Consider the following 22,022-nt stretch of genomic DNA (forward strand, 5'->3'; position numbering starts at 1 on the left):
TCTGAACTGGTTCCTTATGTTTTGGCCATAGCTCCACTATTCTACTAGCTTCAAGCTAATGTTCATATATTTGGTAAAAATCTAGCTAAGAACTGGATTCAAGTCCAGTAGCACCTTAAACACCAGATGGGTAAGAACCAACACCTATTGTAGCTCAACTACATTCTGGTGCATTTGAACTTATATATCTCTTAGCCAGGAATTAAGTGAAATACAACACGCAAGAGTTCTAACTATTGGTTTTTCACTTTTTTAAATTTTAACCTAAAGCTTCCCCCAAACTCAGAACAAGATCCAATTGTAAATCAGTGAGTTATAAGTGTCATCAGTCTTCGGAACTGGATAGCCTAACATTTCTGGGAAACAAAAGATCAGGGTTCAGATCCCCAGACATTGAATTTGTCTGCATGAACTGATGATATGGATTAGAAATGTGGTGCTTGAAAAGAGATGGGCTAATTCTTCTTCCCCTCAACCTGATATTCCAAAAGTACCCCCGCCTTCTCTCTCACACACACACACCTTTTTTTTCAGCTGTATTAAACGCAGGAATCTGAACAGTGTTTCTCAGCATCAAGTTTTAGTTTGGCCTCAAGTCTCTTAACGTTTAGATTGAAATTCCAATGCAAAAGAGAGAGAGAGAGACTCCATAGCTGGAAAAAGTGTCACCAGTCATTTGCTATGGAAGTGGAGGGTGGGAACTGTTCAAGGAAAAAAAAGCTGTAATTTCAGTCATGCTTTATGCTTCAAGTTCTTCCTACGGTTTTTTTGTTGGTTTGTTTTTATCCCAGGAGATAATTGGAAAATTCATGTAGAAATCTTAGGGCTACCATCAGAAGACAAGTCTGAGCCCGGTGGATCAAAGAGGAAACCACATAGAAAAGAAAATAGATAAATCTATTCTTTGTCCGAGTAGAGACGTCTCCGAACCCCCCCCCCCCGCCTCACTGTTCTTGCAGCCCCACCTACCCTACAAGGTGTTCACTGTAGGGAGGGGAAAGCAATTATAAGCTGCTTTGATTGTCCTTAAAGGTAGAGAAAAACAGGATATAAAAAATAACTCTTCTTCTAGATCACCTACTTTGCATGCACAGAATCCCTAGCATCTCCTGAACGTGGCACTGAGGAAGACCTCTCTGTCTCTAGAGCATGGACAGAGTCTGAGTCAGTTTAAACTGCTTCACACAAGATCAGTAAACAAAAAAGGTGGTCAGCTTCCACCCTTCATTCAGCTCCATCAGCGATATCTGAGGGACTGCTTTTCTCCCCATTCCCTCCCCTTCTATGAGTTTGAGAACAGGAAATGAAATCAAACGACATGTGCCCATAGTAAAACTGCCTGATCCCAGAAGCAGGGGTTTTAATTAAGACATTTTAGAAGAAGAAAAAGAAGAGTTTGGATTTATACCCTGCCTTTCTCTCCTGAAGGAGACTCGAAAATTCCTTTCCTTTCCTCTTGCCATGACAGACACCTTGTCAGATAGGTGGAGCTGAGAGAGATCTGAGAGAACTGTGAGTAGCCCAAGCTCACCCAGCAGTCTTCATGGGTGACAAATCCAGTTCACCAGATCTGCCACTCATGTGGAGGAGTGGGGAATCAAACCCGGTTCTCCAGATTAGAGTCCACTGCTCTTAACACACTACACCAACATTCTTAACCGCATGAGATTTGGACCAATTTGTGAGTCACCTAGTTGGCTTTTTAATTACTTTGTCAAGAGGTTGGAGATGGAAAATCTCGAAAACTGCAGGTGTTTCATCTTTATCCAGAGAAAGCTGCAGTTGACATGATTGATAGGTGCTGTAAAGCCATAATTCATAGCAATCGAAAGTGAGGGGGTGGGAAATTCCTTTTTGAAAACATCCAATCGTTTATTGCCCCACCCAGCTGTATCACATCCAGCCAAGTCTCTTATCTTATTTTCTCCATATCTGACCTCCTTATCTCACCAACCCCCAATTTCATCTTCAGGGATCTAAATCTGGGTTCACCCAAACCGCACACAGACTCTTGGAGTGACTTGTGCAAGAACAAATAAAAACCACACACCCTTCAATAGCCCAAGTTTTCCAGATATTCAATGTATCTTCTGTGCTGATAGGGTTCCTTCTGTTCCTCTTTTCTATGAAGCACAGAAAGAAAACACTGGCTGCAATCCAAAGTCCCGCAGGTGAGATTCTGTACCCATGCACATACAAGCTTTTCAGAGTACCACTTCCAGGGGCAGCCTCCCATGAAAGGCCTCCAAGATTGCCCCCCCCCCCCCACACACAAGCATCCCATGAGGCACAAAAACCTGCCCAAGAGCTTTAAATTAGCGGTATCAAACCCAAGCTATTGGGAACCCTCATAATAGAAGATGGGTCGCAGTTCTGCCAAGCATGAAGAATTACTTTTTTGCAGTGGGATTGTAATCGTTCCAAAACTTGTTTCGATTTATATTTAGGCACTGTGAATTCATGTTATCCTATTTTTTAAAACTTTAAATGAAATGTACTCCACCGTGGATATTGGTCTGACCTGAAAGGCCCAGGCTAGCCTGATTTTGGAAGCTAAGCAGGGTCGGCCCCAATTAGTTAATGAGTAGAAGACCACCGAGGAAGTCCAGGGATGCTGTGCAGAAGCAAGCAATGGCAAGCCACCTGTTTGTCTCTTGCCCTGAAAACCTCGTTTACTATAAGTTGGATGCAACTTGACAGCAATTTCCACTATAATATCCACATGGCAGAGGTATAGCTGGGCCAGAGTGCACCCAGTGTGCACTCTGTGGACGTTTCCCCACTTGCCACGACCCCCCTATGCCGCGCGCTGCTCTCAGCGCACGTCATTTCAGGCGCTCGCCCAGGCTTCCCCACGACATCAAAAGGCGCCGTTTGGAAGAGCGCCGGGAGCAGTGGTGGGATCCAAAAATTTTAGTAACAGGTTCCCTCGCCAGCACCCCCTCAGCAAAGGGGGCAGAGGCGTACCCAGGCAAACCTGAGCCTTGGGCAAAACCTGAGTTGGATGCCCCCACCCCATGGGCAGCCACCCCACCACGACCCCAAACATTTTTTTTTGCACCAGGTCATTTCTAAATCAGCAGCCCATTATAGAAAGTGCCCCAACTCACAAATCTGAGCACAAGCAATGGTGAAACACACAGGTTCTTTGATAGAGACTGGTGAGATAAAAGGTACGAAAGGCTGAGAATCATTGAATTGCGGTACCTGAAAGGGATTCACCCAGTTCAGGGAGTGACATTATTAGTCTCAATTGCTAGATGGAGCCTTCACGTTCAAAGGCAGGATGCCTCTCGGGGAGGCGAGGGCGTGGAGATGGAAAAGCGGACCCAATTAGTAACCCCCTCTCGGCACACACAAATAATTAGTAACCCACTCTCGGCAACTGGTGAGAACCTGCTGGATCCCACCTCTGGCCGGGAGTAACGTGTGCTGAGGGGGCGTGACAGCGGCAGCATCAGGGCAGCTGCGTTGTCGCCGCCCCTGTAATGGGGGGTGCCGGGGGACCCCGCGCTACTTGCCTACAGTCGCACGCAGCTACTGGTAAGTGGGAAAACGTCCTGTGTTTTCTGCCTCCCCCTCCGCCCCTCCCTTACCTTAGTGCAGGCTGGAGAAGCAGCCTGTTCCCTTCAGGCTGGAAATGGCCTGGTAGGAACTACACTTCCCATGAGACCCTGGGGATTTCAAGGTCTCCTGGGAAGTGTAGTTCCCACCAGGGTGTTTTCAGCCTGAAGGGAACAGGCTGCTTTTCCAGGTTGCACTGTTTCACAAAGGTAAATATGTGCGGGAGGGTGCTGCGGGGGGGATTTACCGGGGGGCCCAGGCACGCCAGGTGCAGCACGCACCCCTGGGCCCCTGGTAGCTCCGCCTCTGCCACATGGACTTCACTTAGAAAAATAGCATTAAAGTGTATTAAATACATTATTTTACAAAAGGGAATTTTCTACTCACCAACATCAGTCCCCATTTCTTTAACTTTGATGTAAACATCCACTCTCAACTGTGTAACAACTGTGCTTTGCAGAAAGGGGGGTATCACGCAGCCCCAAGCACCACTATTCAGTTCTTACCACACAAGCTGGCAAAAGTTGATTTAGCTCCAGAAGAACCATATCACACAGTTTGACTTAAACTCATCCCAGAAGTGGTCTATTGAGCCCCTTTTCCGGGTATCTTACCGTTTCCATGTTAATCGAGGACCAACTGCGTGAAAAGATTGCCCCTCTGCAATCCAGATTTCCTGGCATGTTTATTTATTCAAGTGATGCCAAGCCAGGGAGCTGAGCTGCATGGTTACAATCTTTACACCTAGGTCCTGTTCGCACGGGTTCAGTTCCCTGTTCTCCTTTTACTACTACTTCAAATGGTACTTCTGCATGGAGGTTTGTTCCATGTTTTTGTCTCCTGGCGACTTCATTGACCTTGACAATTTCTGCTGCATAATCCCCTACCAAACTTCTACCAGCAGGGGGTGGTGATTGTGTGCAGGAAGAGTACTGTGTCAGTTGTGGCTGGGGAGGTGTGAGAATCCATACCTTCCCTTCCAATATTTTCCCAACCCCCCAGGGAAATTCTGTTACAGCAAGCCCAGGAAATTGGTGGAAGAATGACAATGTGATGCAGAAGCCAAAACGGAGCTGCTGTGAGGAGAGAGGCACAGAGCAAGAACCCTGTCAGAATCGCGTTCCAATCAGCATGGGAGCATCGTGCTGGGATAGGCATGCATTAAGCGTGCCAGAAGCAGATACATTTTCCAGCAGAGAAGGGAGATGGGGGGAAAAAAACACCAACTGGTATTAGGCCATATCATTTTATTATAAAATATATTTCATATTGCTGTTGTAAAAATTACATTTCACATTTTTTTTTGTTTACAATAAAAATAATACTTGGAAGACAATTGAAAAGCAAAGCTCCAATTAGACAGTAATTCACCGATACGATATATTCCCCCGTTAGGCTTGATAGCGGGTCACCATCCCAAAGAGCGGCTGTTAGCGCATTAAAGCATCCCATCCTTTTCCCCACTCAAAATATCTCCGAACTGAAAGGGCCAGTTTTTACCTCACCACATTCCCTAACTATTCAAGCCCACAAAACTGTTCCGCTGTGTAACTCGGGTTTATGGACATCTGAAGTTAAACTGGGCTAGCAGCTCTATCCTTCCCAGCTGGCTAAGTGTGAGTCTCCCTGTGAGTCTCCTACTACATAATAGCTGAGAGGAGGATGGAGTGATTTGGCCTACCCTGCTACCCCCTACCCGCCCACCACCTCACTCTTGATGTTTAGTGTTCTGCCCGGCTCCCTCTTTCCTTGCGCACATAGCCCCCTGGACCCTAGTGCAGTTCTACTGGATGGAAGGGGTAAGGGTGTCTTCGGGTAGCAATCAGTGTCAATATTTGCCTGTGCTGGCAAACATTGTGTGTGCATATATGTGCACATAATGTGCACGCCCATCCCACTGTGCAACTATTCAGCCATTTGAAGGGATTTGGCCATTAAATCCAAAGAAGGATATCTTGCTGGGTGGTAGACTGGACTATACTTTGTCTAATGGCTTCCAGTCCAACTACCCACAGACTGGTGAGTATCGAAGGTGCTGAATTTCTCCACAGTAATTGTCTCTTTCGCTCTCACATTTGGGGTTGTGGTCTCCTGTCAAAAACAGGGTTTCACAGTGCATAGGAAGAACAGGAAGTAGCCTCCAGTTAGAGCCACCGAGAAAGATTCTTATGGTATACATGTGTGCATGAAATCTCTCTGCTCTCCCTTCTGAAACAAAAACTAGATTTTTGTTTGTGTGTTGGGGGTAGCAGTTTTGCAGGAAATCAGTCCTGGATCACAATAACTTGAAAACAGGATATGAAATGATAAAGTGTGCCATGGACAGGAGAGCCATAGTACATTTTTTTTCTTTAAATCATCTAAAAGCAGAAACGCACCTGCATCCTAAAAATATAGCAAGAGCGGGGCTCAGTTGCAACTACCCACAATGCAGTTCAACGGCTCCTATTCAATACTCTGAGATGGGTAAAGGAATGCTCAGCTTGGGCGGGGACTTTCTTCTGACTACGTTAAGTCTTAAATTTCTGTGGATGCAGAAAAAACCACACACAAACGTCAAGAAGAAATCTGGCCTGAGAAATGGGGGCAGGAATGTAGCCGTAAATACTCAGGTACTCATAAATATTTATCCTTTTTCCAAAACGTAACAAAAAAAAAAAAGCTCAGAGATGTAAAATTTCCAGCATAATTGAAGATATGGGGACCTTTAGGACTTTTTAGGCTTTCGAGGGTCAAAATTATTTTCTGCAAACATGGGCATATTTATGTAAGCAGGTTTTTCCTCCACTGGCTAGATTATCGATATCAAAGTCAACTCTGTCTTTGGGCTCAGCACTAGTATCTAAGACAGACGTCAAACAAGAGCGTTTACAAAAGGCATGGCGAAAGTTGATGTGTTCTGGCTTCTGCTAGGATAGGACTGAGCAGAACGGGGGCAGTCACAGGAGCGGCCATGGCTCAGCGTTCTTGCTGGTCACAGGTTCAACCACCAGCATCTCCAGTTCACAAAAAAAAGAAGAAGAAGAAGGGGGGAGGACAAGATTTGCACCTATTCAGTGCAGATGTAAAAATTTCAAATGAGAAAAGAATTTCCCCTCACCCATTTTCACACAGGTCTCCAATTTTTTTTTCTCTTCCTGTACTTCACATTACTAAAAAGCAAGATTAAAAAAATATTCCAAATGCACACAAAAAGTCACTGACATATCATCCGGTCAAATGTGTACCGCACAGCTCACAAAATAAAGTGTAATGGGGAGGGAAAAACCCTTATCCTATTTTTTAAAAAAATACTGCTAACAAATATATTCCTATGTAAGATAAGTTTTTTTTTCCATGCTCCAAACTTAAGTGCTATAAATTTTGGAATGAGGCATTGGAGAAAGGTTGGTGATGTGCTGAAAGGCGGAGAACAGCCCCTAATAAACTTTGGCAGCGGCTGGTTTCCACCAACAGCACACGCTCCTATGATACCTTGGGGACAACAGAACAGTTTCATACCCAAGACTCTGCATAGCTTAGCAAGGGAATACCGTATACCATGTGCTTCAACATTTGACTGTTATTTGGAAATCGTTTACAATTTATCCCTTTTTCTCCCCTCCCCCTCCCAAAAATCCACCTTAATCAGAACAAAAAACAAGCAAAAGATTGTTGTTGTTGTTTTAAAAAAATGCATGGCCCCGGCTTCTGACAGTGGGAAAACTGATCTTCAGACATATCAGGAATTTCTCCCCAAGTCCCAAAAACACAAACAAGAAGAGAGTGCTTTCACAACTTCTCTTCCTTTTTAAATGGAGGAGAATTAAAAAAAAAAAACCCAAAAATTTATTGCCCAGTATTAGTTTAAATCAGAGATGGAAGCTCACCAAAAAATAAACTCCTCCCGGAAAGATGGGAGTTGCTTCAACCTGAGAATCATCGGAGACCCTTGAGCTTCAGAAGCCTTTCGTAGAATCCAGAGCAGAAGAAACGAACATTCCAAAATATGAATGTTGACTTTTGACACAGAGGTGCAAGCGGTGTGAGTGCAACAGAGAGACAGGGCAGAAATTGGAAAAGCGGGGAGGAGTAGATGTCAGCGCACCAACTGAAAGGCCAACCCTGTCTACTAGACAGGCTTCTGAGGAGAAACGAAGAAGAGGCTGGCAAGGGATAGGGGAGGGAGGGGTCTATATGTGTGCACCATCAAGTCACAACTGACTTATGGTGACCCAGTGGGGTTTACAAGGGAAGGGACATACTATTAGTTGGAGGCAACTTGACGGCACTTAAAGCACACACAGGAGGGAGGTGTCTTCTTTCCCTCTCTATCCAGCTAGAGTTCTTTATCTTGGGATGCTCAGGGATGCAACATTTCCTTCTCAGCCAACCACTGCGGTCGGTCAACACACCTGGCAAGTCCCAGTGAAAAGGGAACAGCTTTTCCCAGCTTACTGCTTAGAGTGCCAACTGAGTGCTGCAGCACCCAATCAGAAGTGCAAACAATGGTAGGGGTGTGCCCGAGAGGAGTCCAGGTTGCATGCACATCAGAGAAGGTCAGCAAAGAGAAACAACTGCTGAAATACTTGGCTGAAGCATTTGGCCGATTTGATACAGGGGCAGCCACGCTGAACTAAAGCCTCCCCAAGCCTGTGGCGGACCACTGACATCACTGATTTGTGCCTGACAAGAGGCCTTGTGGCAAAGTCAAGGCTAGGCCTACACCAGGAGAGCCAAGCCATTTTACCTCCCATCAACCCACAAACCAGCTCTGAAAACAGAGTGAGCTTTCCTCCCATCTGTCAAGTCAAGAGAGGCTTCTGAGGGGTTAGAAGCTCTTCTGCCATCCTACAAAGCTAAGCTGTCAGAAAGACCCATTACCACAGCAGCCGAGCATCTCTGTCTTTTGCCTCTGGCCTGGAAAAGCCAATTGGTGCTCCTGGGGGTGGGTGGATGGGACTTTATTTATGTGCTTCCGATTGCTGCTCCCATCTGTAATTCATTTCTTGTCATGTATAGAGGGAGGGGCTGTAGCTCAACAGCATCAACAGTTGAGTATCTCTGACAGGATGTGCTAGAAAGTGCCTTTCTTTGCCCAAGACCACCCACCCCCCGAGAACTGCTACCACACACAGTGGGCTGTTGTGAATTAGATACATCAGTGGTCAGAGTAAGGTAGCCTGATACATTCACAACTCCCTGGTTCTGGCAGTGTTCGGACAGCCTCTAGTCTAGTGGCATAAGTGAGAAGAAAGTGGAATGGAAAGAGAGTGCAGGACAGCTGTAGTGCAGGTTTGGAACTCCAGAAGAGCTTTGCTGGATCAGACCAGTGGATTCATGCAGTCCAGCATTCATACAGTCCAATTATCACATAGTGGATAACCAGTTGCCCTGAAGGGCAAGTAATAGGTACAGAGGTTGGCACTGGTATTTAGGAATTTACTGCCCCTGAACATGAAGGTTCCCTTCAGGTATCATGTTTAGAGGCCATTAGTAGGCTTGTCATCCAGGAATATGTCTGAATACTGCACTAAAATAAAAACAACCTGGATCTGTATCCTATAAGAGTTCACTGTAAATCGAATGCTAGAACAGAAGCATGCAGCAACATTCACTAAGCATTTGGGTTGGGTAAGCAAGAAACAAACAGGATGGGCTTGCTAGAGCTGAAAGGAATGATTTTGTTCCAGATGAAAACGTGGTGAATTTACAAAGGTCAAGATTCAAATTTGAAGGGGGGGCGGGGAGAGATTCTTGGGATTTCAAAAACCACATTTTTAAAACACTGCCACCGAAATCCAAATTCTGTGATCAAAAATTCACATTTGTAGGAAGATTCAAAAGTTTCCTCATCATTATTGTGAACTGTCAATTTCTGAATTTAAAAAAAAAAACATTCACAAGCCCTAGTGGAAATCTGAAGTTCACATATTCTTAAAACGTCCATGTTCAAAATTTGAAAAGAAAACATATAAGATCAAATTTTAGCCATCTGATTCAATCAGCATCTAGTTCCTCACAAGGCCATTTTGGCATCTACCAGTTTAGCACTGAACAGAAGTCCGGGCAGGAAAACAACACCCCCTCCCCCCCAAACATACTGTGTATATTATGCACAAAATTACAAACAAAAAAAAGCACAAAAATATCAACAAGCACCAATAATGTACAGAAACTCCTTTTTTAAACTGCCCCACCCAACCCCTTCCCAGTACCCTTAAAGCAAGAGGGCTCACATTTTTTGTAAAGAAAGAATTATTCTCCAAATCACATGGTTCAGTTGCTATTTTACAAGAAGAGATGCCCGGAGGGGGGGTGTGTGTGTGGAGTCCTTCCCCAATAAAGTAGCAGGCTTGTTCCTGCCACAGAACCTGCCCTGGGTTTGCATCTTTAGCTTAACAATCCTGATTATCAAAGCGCTGGGAGAAACATCCAACCCCTCTCCATTGCCACCCACCCCCTCACACTCCACTGCCATGGCACTGTGCACTGTACGGGTCACATAATGGCTGCAGCTGCCATTTTACATTTGCTAAATAAAAGCAAACTGTACAACGTGGCTTTAGAGATGGACAACATATCCCCATTAGAAGTATCTATGGCTTGTTCAGAACCGGTGCTGAGGGTGTGTGAGTCACAATCACAGCCATTGTGCTGAACGACATCGCTGAGATCCTTTGCTTGAGCAGTGCTGCACTCAGAATAGTGTGGTGGGCACTTTTGCGTTTGCCAAGACCGAATGTGCCCTTCTGGCATGTACAATGCAAGTGAGGTTCAGTGGACTGAATTTGACTGGTCCTCTGGGATGCTGCATGTCCGTACACTGGGTCGACGGCTTGCACAAGGCCTGTGTACAGAAATGCCAATGTGCCTGGGCCCCGCAGTGTCTTTAACCCACATAAAGTCCAGTAAACACTTTTACAATTTGGTCCTTTGCACATGGTACTTTACACACACATAAAATCCATATGCAAATGTTACAACTAAACACATCAACATTCAGTGGGCCTGGGCCAGTGGGCCCAATGGGAGAGTCTAACCTCTCACCACTGTCTGCACATAGGATTGATGGTTCACAAAAGCCTGGTAGGAAAAATCAGGAGGAATCCTCCAATAACATTTTTTTCTTGGATTTCTCTGGAGCTTGAAAGAGGAAAAAATGGAAATCTGGGGTACACATTTTAAGCCCTCTTATTTAATAGTTCCTCTTTCAAACAATGAATAATATACTCTTTGATATACTTTGAATGATATACTCAGTATTTTAAAACACTCTTATAGCCAATTCAAGCTCTTCAACCCAAAATGTTACAGAAGATAGCATGGATGCTGCATTTGTCTGAATTGCTAAATAAGCAACCATCTTAGGACTTGAAATGTAGAATCTCTTTCAGGTGTCTGGTTCAGGCTGGGCTTGGGTGGTGTAACTCCATTAAGCCCTATGGAGGACTTCTGGGAAGCAGGGCCTGTTTTCGTTCCAGCTGCCTCCCCGCACCACCTGGAAGCCTTTTAGAGCTGCCCCAGGACACTGGGTTGGGCTGAAATTATAGGGATGTTTTCCCCAAGTACTTCTCTGCTTAAAAAACCAATAGGGGAGGCACTACAGCTCAATGGCAGAGCATCTGCATGGCACGCAGAAGGTCTCGGGTTCGATCCCCAGCATCCCCAGTTGAACAGGCCAGGTCAAAGGTTATATGGAAAAATCTCTGTCTGAGACCCTGGAGAGAGCTTGCCAGTCTGAGTAGATGATACTGACTTTGATCACCAATGGCTTGATTTAATAAAAGGCAGGTTCATGTGCTCATGTTAATTTTATCTGCTTCTGCTTGATAATATTGAGATCTATGTGCTGCTTCCAAACCTACATAATAATATCTTATTTGTTTTATTACAATGCCACTGGGCTTCTGTTTTCTATTTTTATTTTATTCTTGTGTTCTCAACTGGTGACAATTCAAATAGGCACTGGTACTTTACAATGCAGAAGTCTGCAGCTTCTTGTCTAACCCTGGGTGTATTTTTAATTCTTATTTGAGTTAACAATAAATTTTTAATTTTTAAAATTCCTTGATAAACCAAATAGGGTCACTGTACAAGTTAAAGCATATCTGATTCAGTTTGTATGCTTCTAACAGTAATGTTAACTTTGATTAAAAAATATAAGCATTGCATATATGTCACTTTCCCCCCAAATTTCCATTTTTTCCAAAATAATTCCTTTCCCCCAAACTTCTAAAACAATCAAGTTTTTTCCCCCCAGGGCTTCAAAATTTCAAAACAATCACCACTTCACTGTCAAGCAGAGAAATCTCTGCGTCAGTTGCATTTTGTAACAAAAACGTGACAACCCCACTAATTGTTTTGGTTGCATTAAAGTGCAGGATAGAGTCATGCTTTGGCACTAGACTAGCTCAAAAAGAAGAGCAGGGTCAGCCCACAACACTTTGCCACCCAATAAGTTCTTTGTGTCACCCAAGAGCAGTGCTCCAGCATGCTCTGAGAAACTGCAAGGGATTCTGGAATGCAGCACTTGACTCATTTATGGCTTCACTAACTTGGCTTATGTTGGGTTGCTTGTGCAACTGGGCTGCACTTGGCAAGGAAAGGATGGAATGGGGAAGACTAGACTGGCTTTGCATTTTGGCACCCCTGACTGGTTTGATCTAACTACGATCAGAACAACTACGCAGCTGCCAAACCCAAACCTGAAACTTCCATGTGCGAACAAGTCATGTGCACGTTTGGAGAGATGTGCATCATACCAGAAGACCAAACAGGGACCCAGGATTTCTTGCAGCTCTTGCTCAAACATGCATTGAACAGTGGCCTTCAGCTTGCTGTCGTGTAAATGTGCAGAATGGCCTAGAAAGTGGCACACCAGGAGTACTGGAACAAAGGCTCAAGAAACAGAGGACCCCAACCTTGCCCCTTCCATGGTGCAAGCACCACCACCAACTCTTACAGTGCTCTAAGCTTTGCGGCAACCAGATCTCCACAGCAGGGAAGAGGCAACCGAACCCTGCTAGCCGCCCCCCCCCGCCCCCCCGCAACTTTTAAGCCAGTTCAAGTGTTTCTGCTTTTCCCCTCAAAGTGACCAAACAGCGTTGGTGGAGAAAAGTCAGCAAAGTATTTGCAAATTTTTTCTACTTCTTGCGTTTCTAGGGGTTTTTTTTCCTTAAAAAGAAAAATCTTTATAGGTAAATTTGATTGTAATTTAATGCAATGCTGATTGTTTTTCCGACAGCACCTGTTCCGTAAAAGCAACACACGCTTCAGAGTGCAATCTTTTCATTCCTTTGGGGGACCGGCAGGCAGCAGCAAGTCAGCCGCTCCTGCCCACCAGTCCACTGACACGCTTCGTCTCCTCTGTGCTCATAAGCAAATCTGGGCGGGCAAGAAGGACATCCTTAATGCTCCCCACTGCAACCCAGTCAACCTAACCCACGTACTGGGGAACAGATCAAAGTTCTTTGGTCCCTGCGCCCAACAAGAAACAAGTCTGCAAGATCTACCAAACCAGCCATTTTCATTTTCTTCCCTCCCTTTCTTTCCTCCCTCTTATTTACAAATAGAAAGGGTGTGTGTTTGTTTAAAAAAAGGAAAATGTGTAAAAAACATCCCCACAAAACATCAAAAGTTAGAAAACCTGGCAGACGTAGACTGTACAGTTTCAGGATGAGCATGCAGCTCGCAAAATCTCCGACAAAGCACCAGGGGGCGCTCCCAGGCCGCCAAGCCCCAGATGTAGAAACACACACTGAGGTCTGGTGGGTAGCTTTTGACCTGTGGCGAGACGGAGACCTCCAAGCCTTCCGACATCAAAGTGTGTGTGTGCGTGTGTGTGTGTGTGTACATGTACGCTCAGTCTAGAAATCGTTGGCAGGCCTTTTTCCACCGGCAGGCTGTGCACCACTGATCCCGGTGCTCGATGCCATAAACCTTGCGGCACTTCTTGGCTTCGCCACGGACTTTCCTGCAACCAAAAAAAGTTTTTCTGTGTAATCAAAATGCTTCCAGCTCTACTACACAGAGTCTCCAAACTGGCTTACGTAAGTATGAAAAACAGCCAAACTATAATTAAAAGCATAATGTGCGATAAAAATATAGGAAAGGATACATAAAAAATGGGTGTACAAATAAATATCAAGACAGGCTATTGATCAGACTAACCCAAGCACTCGTTAAGAGCTTGAAGAAAAGGAGTTTGGATTTATACCCTGCCTTTCTCTCCTATAAGGAATCTCGAAGTAGCTTGCAAACTCCCTCCCTTCCTCTCCCCACAACAGATACCTTGTGAGGGCTGACACAGTTCTGAGAGAACTGTGACTAGCCCAACAGAGTTCTGAGAGAACTGTGTCTAGCCCAAGGTCACCCAGCAGGCTTCATCTATAGAAGTGGGGAACTAATGCAGTTCACCAGATCCAAGTCCGCCACTCATACGGTGGAGTGGAAAATCAAACCTGGTTCTCCAGAATAGAGTTCACCTGCTCCTAACCACTGCACTCCGTGGGCTCTGCCAACAGGTCTCCAGAAACTGAGCTATTTAAGGCCAAGGGGCTGTGGCTAAGTTGAAGAATACTTGCTTTGCATGCAGAAAATCCTGGTTTCAATCCCTGGTTGGAAGGATCAAGTGACAGATGATGTGAAAGACCTCCACCTGAGACACTGGAGAGCCACTGCCAGTCTGTCCTTGGCAGACCCAATATAAGTCAGACCCAATATAATACAAAGTCTGCTACCTTAGATCCTTTTAACTAGAGATGCTGTCAGGAAAACTAGGGGCTTTGTCAATCCTGTGCTCTGCCAGTAAACTGTGGCTCCTCCCCAAAGGCAGAAGCGCTCTCTGTTAATCCTACTCTTCAGATAAGTTTTGAATACATAAAACTACCTCAGAGAGGGTCAAACCACATCCACCTAGTCCACTGTTGTCTTCTCTGATTGGTACTGGCTTTGGGATGTCTCTGTCCTTTCCCAGAATTCCCTCCTGAGATGTTTTCTATTTGGAAATGCCAGGAATGGACCTTGGCCCCCTTCCGCACATGCAGAATAATGCACTTTCAATGCACTTTGCAGCTGGGTTTTACTGTGCGGAATAGCAAAATCCACTTGCAGGCAATCGTGAAAGTGGATTGAAAGTGCATTATTCTGCATGTGCGGAAGGGGCCTTAGAGCAGACAACGTATGCCCTCTGCCACTGAATGGCCACTCAACTTCAGCCCCTGGCAAGGGTCAGTGAAAACAGTAACAAAGGTTGAAGACACCCAAGAACCTCATGGTGGGTGCTCAATTCAGATGAAGTTAACCGACCATCAAGCTCACACATCCCCTGCTTGTTTCCTGGGTCTCACTTCCTCCTCTTGGGGAGCTCCACCAAGACCGAAGCCTTCAGCTAACACCAAGTAGTTGTGACACCCAAAAGTTAGCTGTCTTAAGAAGCTAACAGAGCCATACTAAGCAGAGTCACACCCTACTGAAGTGCACTGAAAGCAATGGTTTGCTCAGGTTTGCCCAATAAGATTTGGTTCTTTCCCCGTTTTTGAGATTCCTAACCAGGGATTAATCCTGGTTCAAAATCTCAGTTACTGGGTAGAAAATTAACCCTAATTAATCCAGAATCAAGACATCCTATCTAACTTGAGCTGACAGAAGCATCAGCATAATGTACAAAGAAAGGGGAAAAAAGAAAGGGCAGACATTTTCCTCACCCCTTTATCTGTCTCTTTAATATCAGTTTGATCTGATATTATTTACCCATATGCCATAAAGAGTCAGCTGTTGATTTCCACATAGTAAGCCTCTAGTAAAAAGGGGACAATATAGCCTGATCTTGGAAGATAAGCAGGGTCATTACTTGGATGGGAGACTGTCTAAGAAGGCTCTGCAGAGGAAGGCAATGGCCAACAACCTCTGCTTCTCACTTGCCTTGAAAGCCCTTTGCTGGAGTCACCGTAAGTCAGCTGTGGATAAATGCAGTGGTGGGATCCAAAAATTTTAGTAACAGGTTCCCATGGTGGTGGGATTCAAATAGTGGCATAGTGCCAACAGGGCTGGGCGGGGCACGACGGGGGCATGGCCGGGCATTCCAGGGGCAGGGCATTAATAATTTCTCTGTTACTGTAAAAAACTCTTACTGTAAAAAAAAGTTCCTAATTTTCAGCTGGTATCTTTCTGTCCATAATTTAAACTCATTATAGCAAGTCCTATCGTCTACTGCCAACAGAAACAACTACTTCTCCTCTAATTGGCTGCCTGTCAAATACTTAATACTTTCAAATACTTCATTTTGTTTCTAGAAATCAAAAGGATACTTTCTTTAAACAAGGAACTTTACCATATTTCTAAAACATGTTTTTAAAACAGCCCAACAGGGAGAATTATCCTGTTTTCTACCTTCGCTAACCAGCCACATAGGAAACAACAGGACTTTATGTTTTTTGGACCTAATGGAATTTCTAACGGAAAATCAGACCCAATTAGTAACTCCCTCTTGGCACACACAAATAATTAGTAACCCACTCTCGGGAACGGGTGAGAACCTGCTGGATCCCACCTCTGGATAAATGGAACATCCACACATAAAGGGACAGGGCATTTATCTGCAAGCCTGCTAGCAACCCCACAAAGGGAGCATGTGAGCCTAAGCACGTTTGTGCACATCACAGACGCACTTAAGATTCGTTTGGCCATCCGAATGCAGACATGTTTGAAAGCCAGAAACTTCTTTGCAGCCCCGCTGAGGACATTGTGGCCAGTCCCCCCCACCCCAGTATCTTCTTACCTGGTGCCGCTGGGTGCCCGAGGAGGAGATGCAACAATCAGGTGGGACTTCAGAACGGGCGGTGGCGGCTGCTGTGGCTGCGGCTGCTGCTCACTGAAACTCAAGGACCGGCTTCGAACCTGCAACCAAGAAGCCTGAGGTCAGTTCCAATGTTACCATAGTTTCCCCATTGTGTCCGTTGTTCAATCTAATGTTGTAAACGGATTCAAAGTTGCTTTTAAGAAGAGGGATGAGGGAAGTCAGTTACAAATGAAAGAAGAAACAATTCCAGATCATGACCATGTCCCACTTAGAGCCATACTGTGTGGGAAACTAGCGTTCCTCAGACCTCCTGATGTCTTTCAAAAGCAGCTAAGGGTGTGAAGGACTGGAATCAGGGCTCCTACACAGAGGAATCCTACGGCATCATTCTTCTCATAGAAATCCTACCCCTGTCCTCCAACCAGCACCTCATGGGGTGAAGGAGACAAAGGATTGGATCAAGTGAATCATTTCCAGAGGTGGGAGAGTTTCTGTTTGTGGACCACAACTATGTCACTTCTTTCCTCTTCTTTCCTCTTGCTGCAGCTCAAAATGCTCCCTAGCCAGCTACTCCTGGGGGACAGAGGATCCCAAAGATTAGCATTTCAGGTTGCAACAAGGCTCAGGGGGAACATGAAAAAGCTAAACTTTGCCTGCAGAAATTCTTCCACCCAAAGAAACACTCCAATCATAATAGGTGTGATTGTCTTTGTCTCCCAACTTTCAACCATGTGCACCTCAACCGCAAAACCAAGATCTTCTGGTTAACCAGTAGTTCGGCCCTCAGCAACCAAAAGTCACAAACCACCTGCCTCTCACCCACCATCTTGACACATTTCTGAACTGGATCTCTGTGTTCTTCATGACTCTTGCCCCCACTGAAACTAACAGTCAGACTCACCGGTGACAAAGTAGGAATGGTGGATGTGGCAGCTGCCCAGCTGATACTGGTGAATATGTGTGGGGAGACTGGGATCTGAATGGATGGCAAAGCCTGCAAAGAAAAAAAAACCCAAGTCGTTCATTAAGCAACCAACTTCCCTATTGCTGCATTCTGGGCATTTGAGAGGTCCTTATGATGCAAAAAGGCCATCGTCAACCACCTCTGCTCATCTCTTGCTTTGAAAATTGCAGAAGGTAGAACTTCATGGCATTGCCCTGAGTCAGTTGCAACCCAAGGGTATACTTTACTTATAAATGCATTTATTCAAAACAGTTAGGTGCCACCTCTCTGTTTTCATGTTTGAGATGGTTTATAACGAGACAAATACGATTCGCATCCAGGTAATACAAAACATTATCTTCTCTAACAGCAAATAAGCAGAAACAAAGCAAAAAGAATATCATAAAAGTATGAATAATTAAAGCAGTGAACTTCCAAAATTAGGAGCAACAATTAAAATTCAGACACTGTGAAACAGTTCAGATTCCAGTTGCTAATGCCAACAATTCCCCAAGGGGGAAAAATATACTAATTTAAATGTTAACTAGATAAAAAATGTCTTGGCCTTAAGCTTCCCATTTGAAAAGTTCCAAAGGAAAAAACACACTGCAGGGCCTTTTAAAAAACTGACATCTTACTTGTGCCAGAATATTAGCAGCACTTGACTGGAATATGCCACCCTTCTGATATATTCAAGTTGGTGTCTGCAGTTATGGTTCACTACTTCTTTTTCATGAATGTTTCTATAACATGCTAAATAAGGAACCATTCTATGAAATAAAAAAACAGGTGGCAAGCCATTTATCTAGATCCCAAAAGGTACATAAAGTTGGTGCAGAAAAGGGTGCATGGTCCTAGTGTTGCATTTGGAGGTCTCGTCCCTCAGACAGTAAAACTGCTATTTGCAGAATTATACTAAATAACGACAGCCACAAACCGTGTATAGATCGGCAATGACAGCAATGTAAATATCTAGTTTCTATTATTCAAAGGTACAATATATAAAAGAGTCTGTGCATGCAATCATTCAGTTCTACATGGGTTCTATAAACAACTTAAATAACAACAATTTGTTTGTGTTTATTTATGGTCATGTACGTCTTCATAGGTAAGCAAAGTTAATGAAACCATAGATAATTGCAACAACCTAAAAGCAAATGCAACAAAAAACATCTATGCTTAAACCACTACAGTAAGCATACAGGAAGCTCTGTCTTATACAGTAATATAACAGCAAAAGAACAGCTTCTCAGCATCACAACTTTTACATTCACAAATTCCCAGTACAAATCAGTCAGCTTAATCGGTCTCGTGGTTTGATTTGTACTGGCCATCTGTTCAACCGATGCTGTACTTGATGCAAACATATATTTGGCCGATTATGCACAAGGCACCTGCTGCGCGATGGGGGCTAATGTCAGTCGGTGTACGATTTCTTGTACAGACATATTTCTTCAAGCTCCACTTTCACTTTCTATTCTGTCCATGGCAAGCAAGACCACTTCTAGCACAAATTTAATTTTGCTTCGCAGCCAGAGCGGGCGCTGCTTTGAACACTTCTCCCTCACCCTTCTCCCTGTTGCAGACTCCTTCCCACTTAAATGCTTGTATCAATACATCGATATAGCAATAACAGAGCGTTGGCCGGAACAGCACAAGCAGGGTCTCTTTCTGGCTCCACCCCACTTCCCTTGCTCTGCTTCTGCTCACCCCATTGATAAGGAGGGCATTTTTTAAATTTTCTTTCAGACAAGCTTATATTTAAAAATCAAGCCTCTCTCTTGCAGCAGCAGTAAGAGAGAGAGTGTATGTGCATAGGGGAAGGGAGGGTGAAGAGAATATCAGTGATATCTGTGCCTTTAAGGCTATTGATGGGCAGAGTTAAGAGAAGCAGCAAAAAGAAAGACCGGCTGAGGCTTCAGCAAGCAGCTGTGGGGCAGGCACAGGGCTGCCTCCTCACGTGTGAACAGAGAAATGCGAGGACAGCCCTCTGCAAGCCCACTGCGTAGAGAAGAGTCTCAAGGTAAGCGTTCTTTACGTAATCAGCCTTTGTGTATTTACATTGCTACACACTGGATAAGGCATTCTGCACATCTGTGAATTTAAATGTAAAAGGCATCTCCCCTTCTCCATTTTATCCTCACATTACTGTGAGTTAGGTGGGCTCAGTGTGCGTGACTGGCTCAAGGTCATTGTGACAGACCTAGGGAGCAGGAAGAGGCAGAAAAACCAGAATGTAAAGTGTAAATCCCTCACAGATTCTGACTGTGTGAGTGACAGGCTGGGATAGAGTCTTCAGACAAGACTGGAAGGAGTTCAACTCTGAGATAGAGAGAGCCGACGTGTTTAGCTCCTGTGAGAGACCTGTGGTTTTGGCAAGAAGAGATTATTGGGAAAGAGAGTCCTTAGTCTACCTAGGAAGGCAATTTACTTTTAGGGAGAGAAGAATTCTATTTATTTGTTAAACTTTAAAAAAGGTTTCTTGCTTGGTTATTTGAGGCAAAATAGAGAGAGTGTGTATGAAGATCATCTCAGTTTCCTAAACTGGTTCAATTATTTCAAGAGGAACAAGGTGGGACACCTGGAAAGAACCCCCCAAAAGGTAGAAATGCTGACCAGCAGAGAAGAAAAGAAGATCTTAGGAAAATCCGAGAACATTAATTGCTTTCAGGTATTGCGAGGTGGGAGATCTTTCCCTCCGTAATCCCCGCTTTCACAGTCATCCCACAAACATCTATGGCAGAGTGAGGATTTGAACTTGGGTCTCCCAGGCCATAACTGAACATTCTAACCACTGTGCCATACTGGCACGTTTGTAATGACTCACTTCTATCGCAGGCCACTGCCCAGTCCTCAGCTGCATCCTTAAACAGAGCTGGATGTTCTCCTCCACCAACTGTGCTGGTTTATGTGTGGGTTCCAGGCTGTATGGCCGTGTTCTAGCAGCATTCTCTCCTGACGTTTCGCCTGCACAGATGCTAGAACACGGACATACAGCCTGGAAACCAGACAGCACCCCAGTGATTCCGGCCGGGAAAGCCTTCGACAATACACTGTGCTGGTTTATTCCACTGCAGCTTTTCTATCTCCTTTGTTTTAAAAGCTGGGGGGAGGGGGGGCGTTATTTTGCATAAAGACATACTTTAAAACCACAATTATCCAACAATATGTTATCAACAGTTCAAAATCTGTTGTGTGAGATGGCAGGCTTTGGCTCTGCATGGTGCCTAACATTATGATTCCAGGCAGAGCTACTCCAATCTTCAAGTCACTGAAAATCAATGTGCTTAAGACTGGAGTAATTCTGAACAGGATAGCACTGGCAGCGTTCACATGGGAACCACGAACCACATCTAGCTGGAAATGAGCTGCATCTTTAGCACACGCAGAGTCTTAACTTTCTGAGAGGGAGCTCTGAATCCTGAAGGAAGAGAATGCCAGCAACCAACATTAACAAATTTCACTGAAGCATCCCGCACCCACCCCAAAGGCACGAACTAGGACTGGATGTAGCAAGGACGGGGATTTCTGGAGAAGACAGACAGTTGGAACACAGGCATCCTATCTCTGTACTTAGGAGCAGCTAAGGCTGCATTTATAAAGAAGACATTGATGATATTACGTATAGTAATGAACAGGAGTCCCAGTAAAGCGGCCCATTTCCAGATGGCAACAGGTGCAGAGAGCAAAGGACTGGGATTTCAACCAGAGTTGAAATACTCCACCAGGCAGCCTATCCAGGCTCCCAACTTACACAGACATACACACACACCCCATTCCGTGCTTCCCTGTGTGCCTACCTGGTATGCATGGTCAGCCTGGATATGCCAAAAAGAACTGGGGGCAGACTGGCTGAGGGCACTGCTGGGCAAGGGAGGCTCCAAAGGGGTGGCCTGATCCAGAATGAGGGCCTCAGGCTGGGGTGGAACCTGCTGGACGACAACGGGAGAGGAGTCCGAAGGGGGGCTGGCAACGGTGTTTGTGGGCTCAGGTGGCACCTCCTCCTTCACTTGCATTTCAGTGTAGTAGAAGTCTTCTTCCCTCTTCCTCTGGTCAGAGTTGGCACCATCTCTGCAACAGATGGAGGAAGAAAGACATCCATAAGGAAGGAATAAAGATACTCGAGTCAACAATGTGTTCTTGGATATGTTTCCCAAACTTCTGGACATCAGGACAGACATTTCTCTTTCCTACATTAAAATGAGAGGTGCTCTTCAATCAGCACTCAAAACAAATACTGACGTCCTTCTTATTGCTGCAGGACAACCAACAGATCACACAATCTTCAACATTCCATCCTCCCTGTTTCTGGATTTCTGATGTTCCTGAGACGTGGCTACATCAGGTTTCATGAGCCATAGCAAAGAAGACAGGAAGGGCCGGGGTTGTTTCTCATTGGCAGGGTATGTGCTTTGCATGTAGACTGTACAAACATAGAATGCTGTCCAAAAAGCAGTCAGTCCAGTTGTCACCATGGAAGGAGAAAGTGGGTATTGTGTGATACAGACGTGACTGTGTTTTGGGAAGGACTGGAGAGACAACAGGGCGGAAGACAGGAATTGTCAGACGTGATATACTAAAAAAGACAGGTGTACGAGAGGTGTCAGTGATTCTAAAGAACCAGGAAATCAACAAAGCACCAAAGAAGAAAAAGGGATATTGGGAGGAATCTTGACTGAAGGCTAAGATACAAAAGGGGATGTGCTTCTGCAGGTAAAAGGAGAAAACAAATAA

General features: G+C 44.8%; 1 protein-coding gene across 2 annotated transcripts in view; it reads right to left on the bottom strand.

Moving 5' to 3' along the window:
* Positions 1-4,796: 4,796 nt before the first annotated feature.
* The window catches only part of ZNF395 (zinc finger protein 395), a 46,811-nt gene continuing 29,585 nt past the window's right edge, over positions 4,797-22,022 (bottom strand). For both annotated transcript variants that reach the window (XM_048516869.1, XM_048516876.1), the window contains exons 7-10: positions 21,089-21,359; positions 17,247-17,339; positions 16,325-16,443; positions 4,797-13,519 (exon numbers count right to left, since the gene is read on the bottom strand). In XM_048516869.1, the coding sequence (XP_048372826.1) occupies positions 13,408-13,519; positions 16,325-16,443; positions 17,247-17,339; positions 21,089-21,359 (595 nt within the window). In that variant the 3' untranslated portion in view covers positions 4,797-13,407. The remainder of the gene's footprint in view (positions 13,520-16,324; positions 16,444-17,246; positions 17,340-21,088; positions 21,360-22,022) is intronic.

This window comes from Sphaerodactylus townsendi, linkage group LG01 (assembly GCF_021028975.2).
Source record: "Sphaerodactylus townsendi isolate TG3544 linkage group LG01, MPM_Stown_v2.3, whole genome shotgun sequence".
NCBI classification, from domain to species: Eukaryota; Metazoa; Chordata; class Lepidosauria; order Squamata; family Sphaerodactylidae; genus Sphaerodactylus; species Sphaerodactylus townsendi.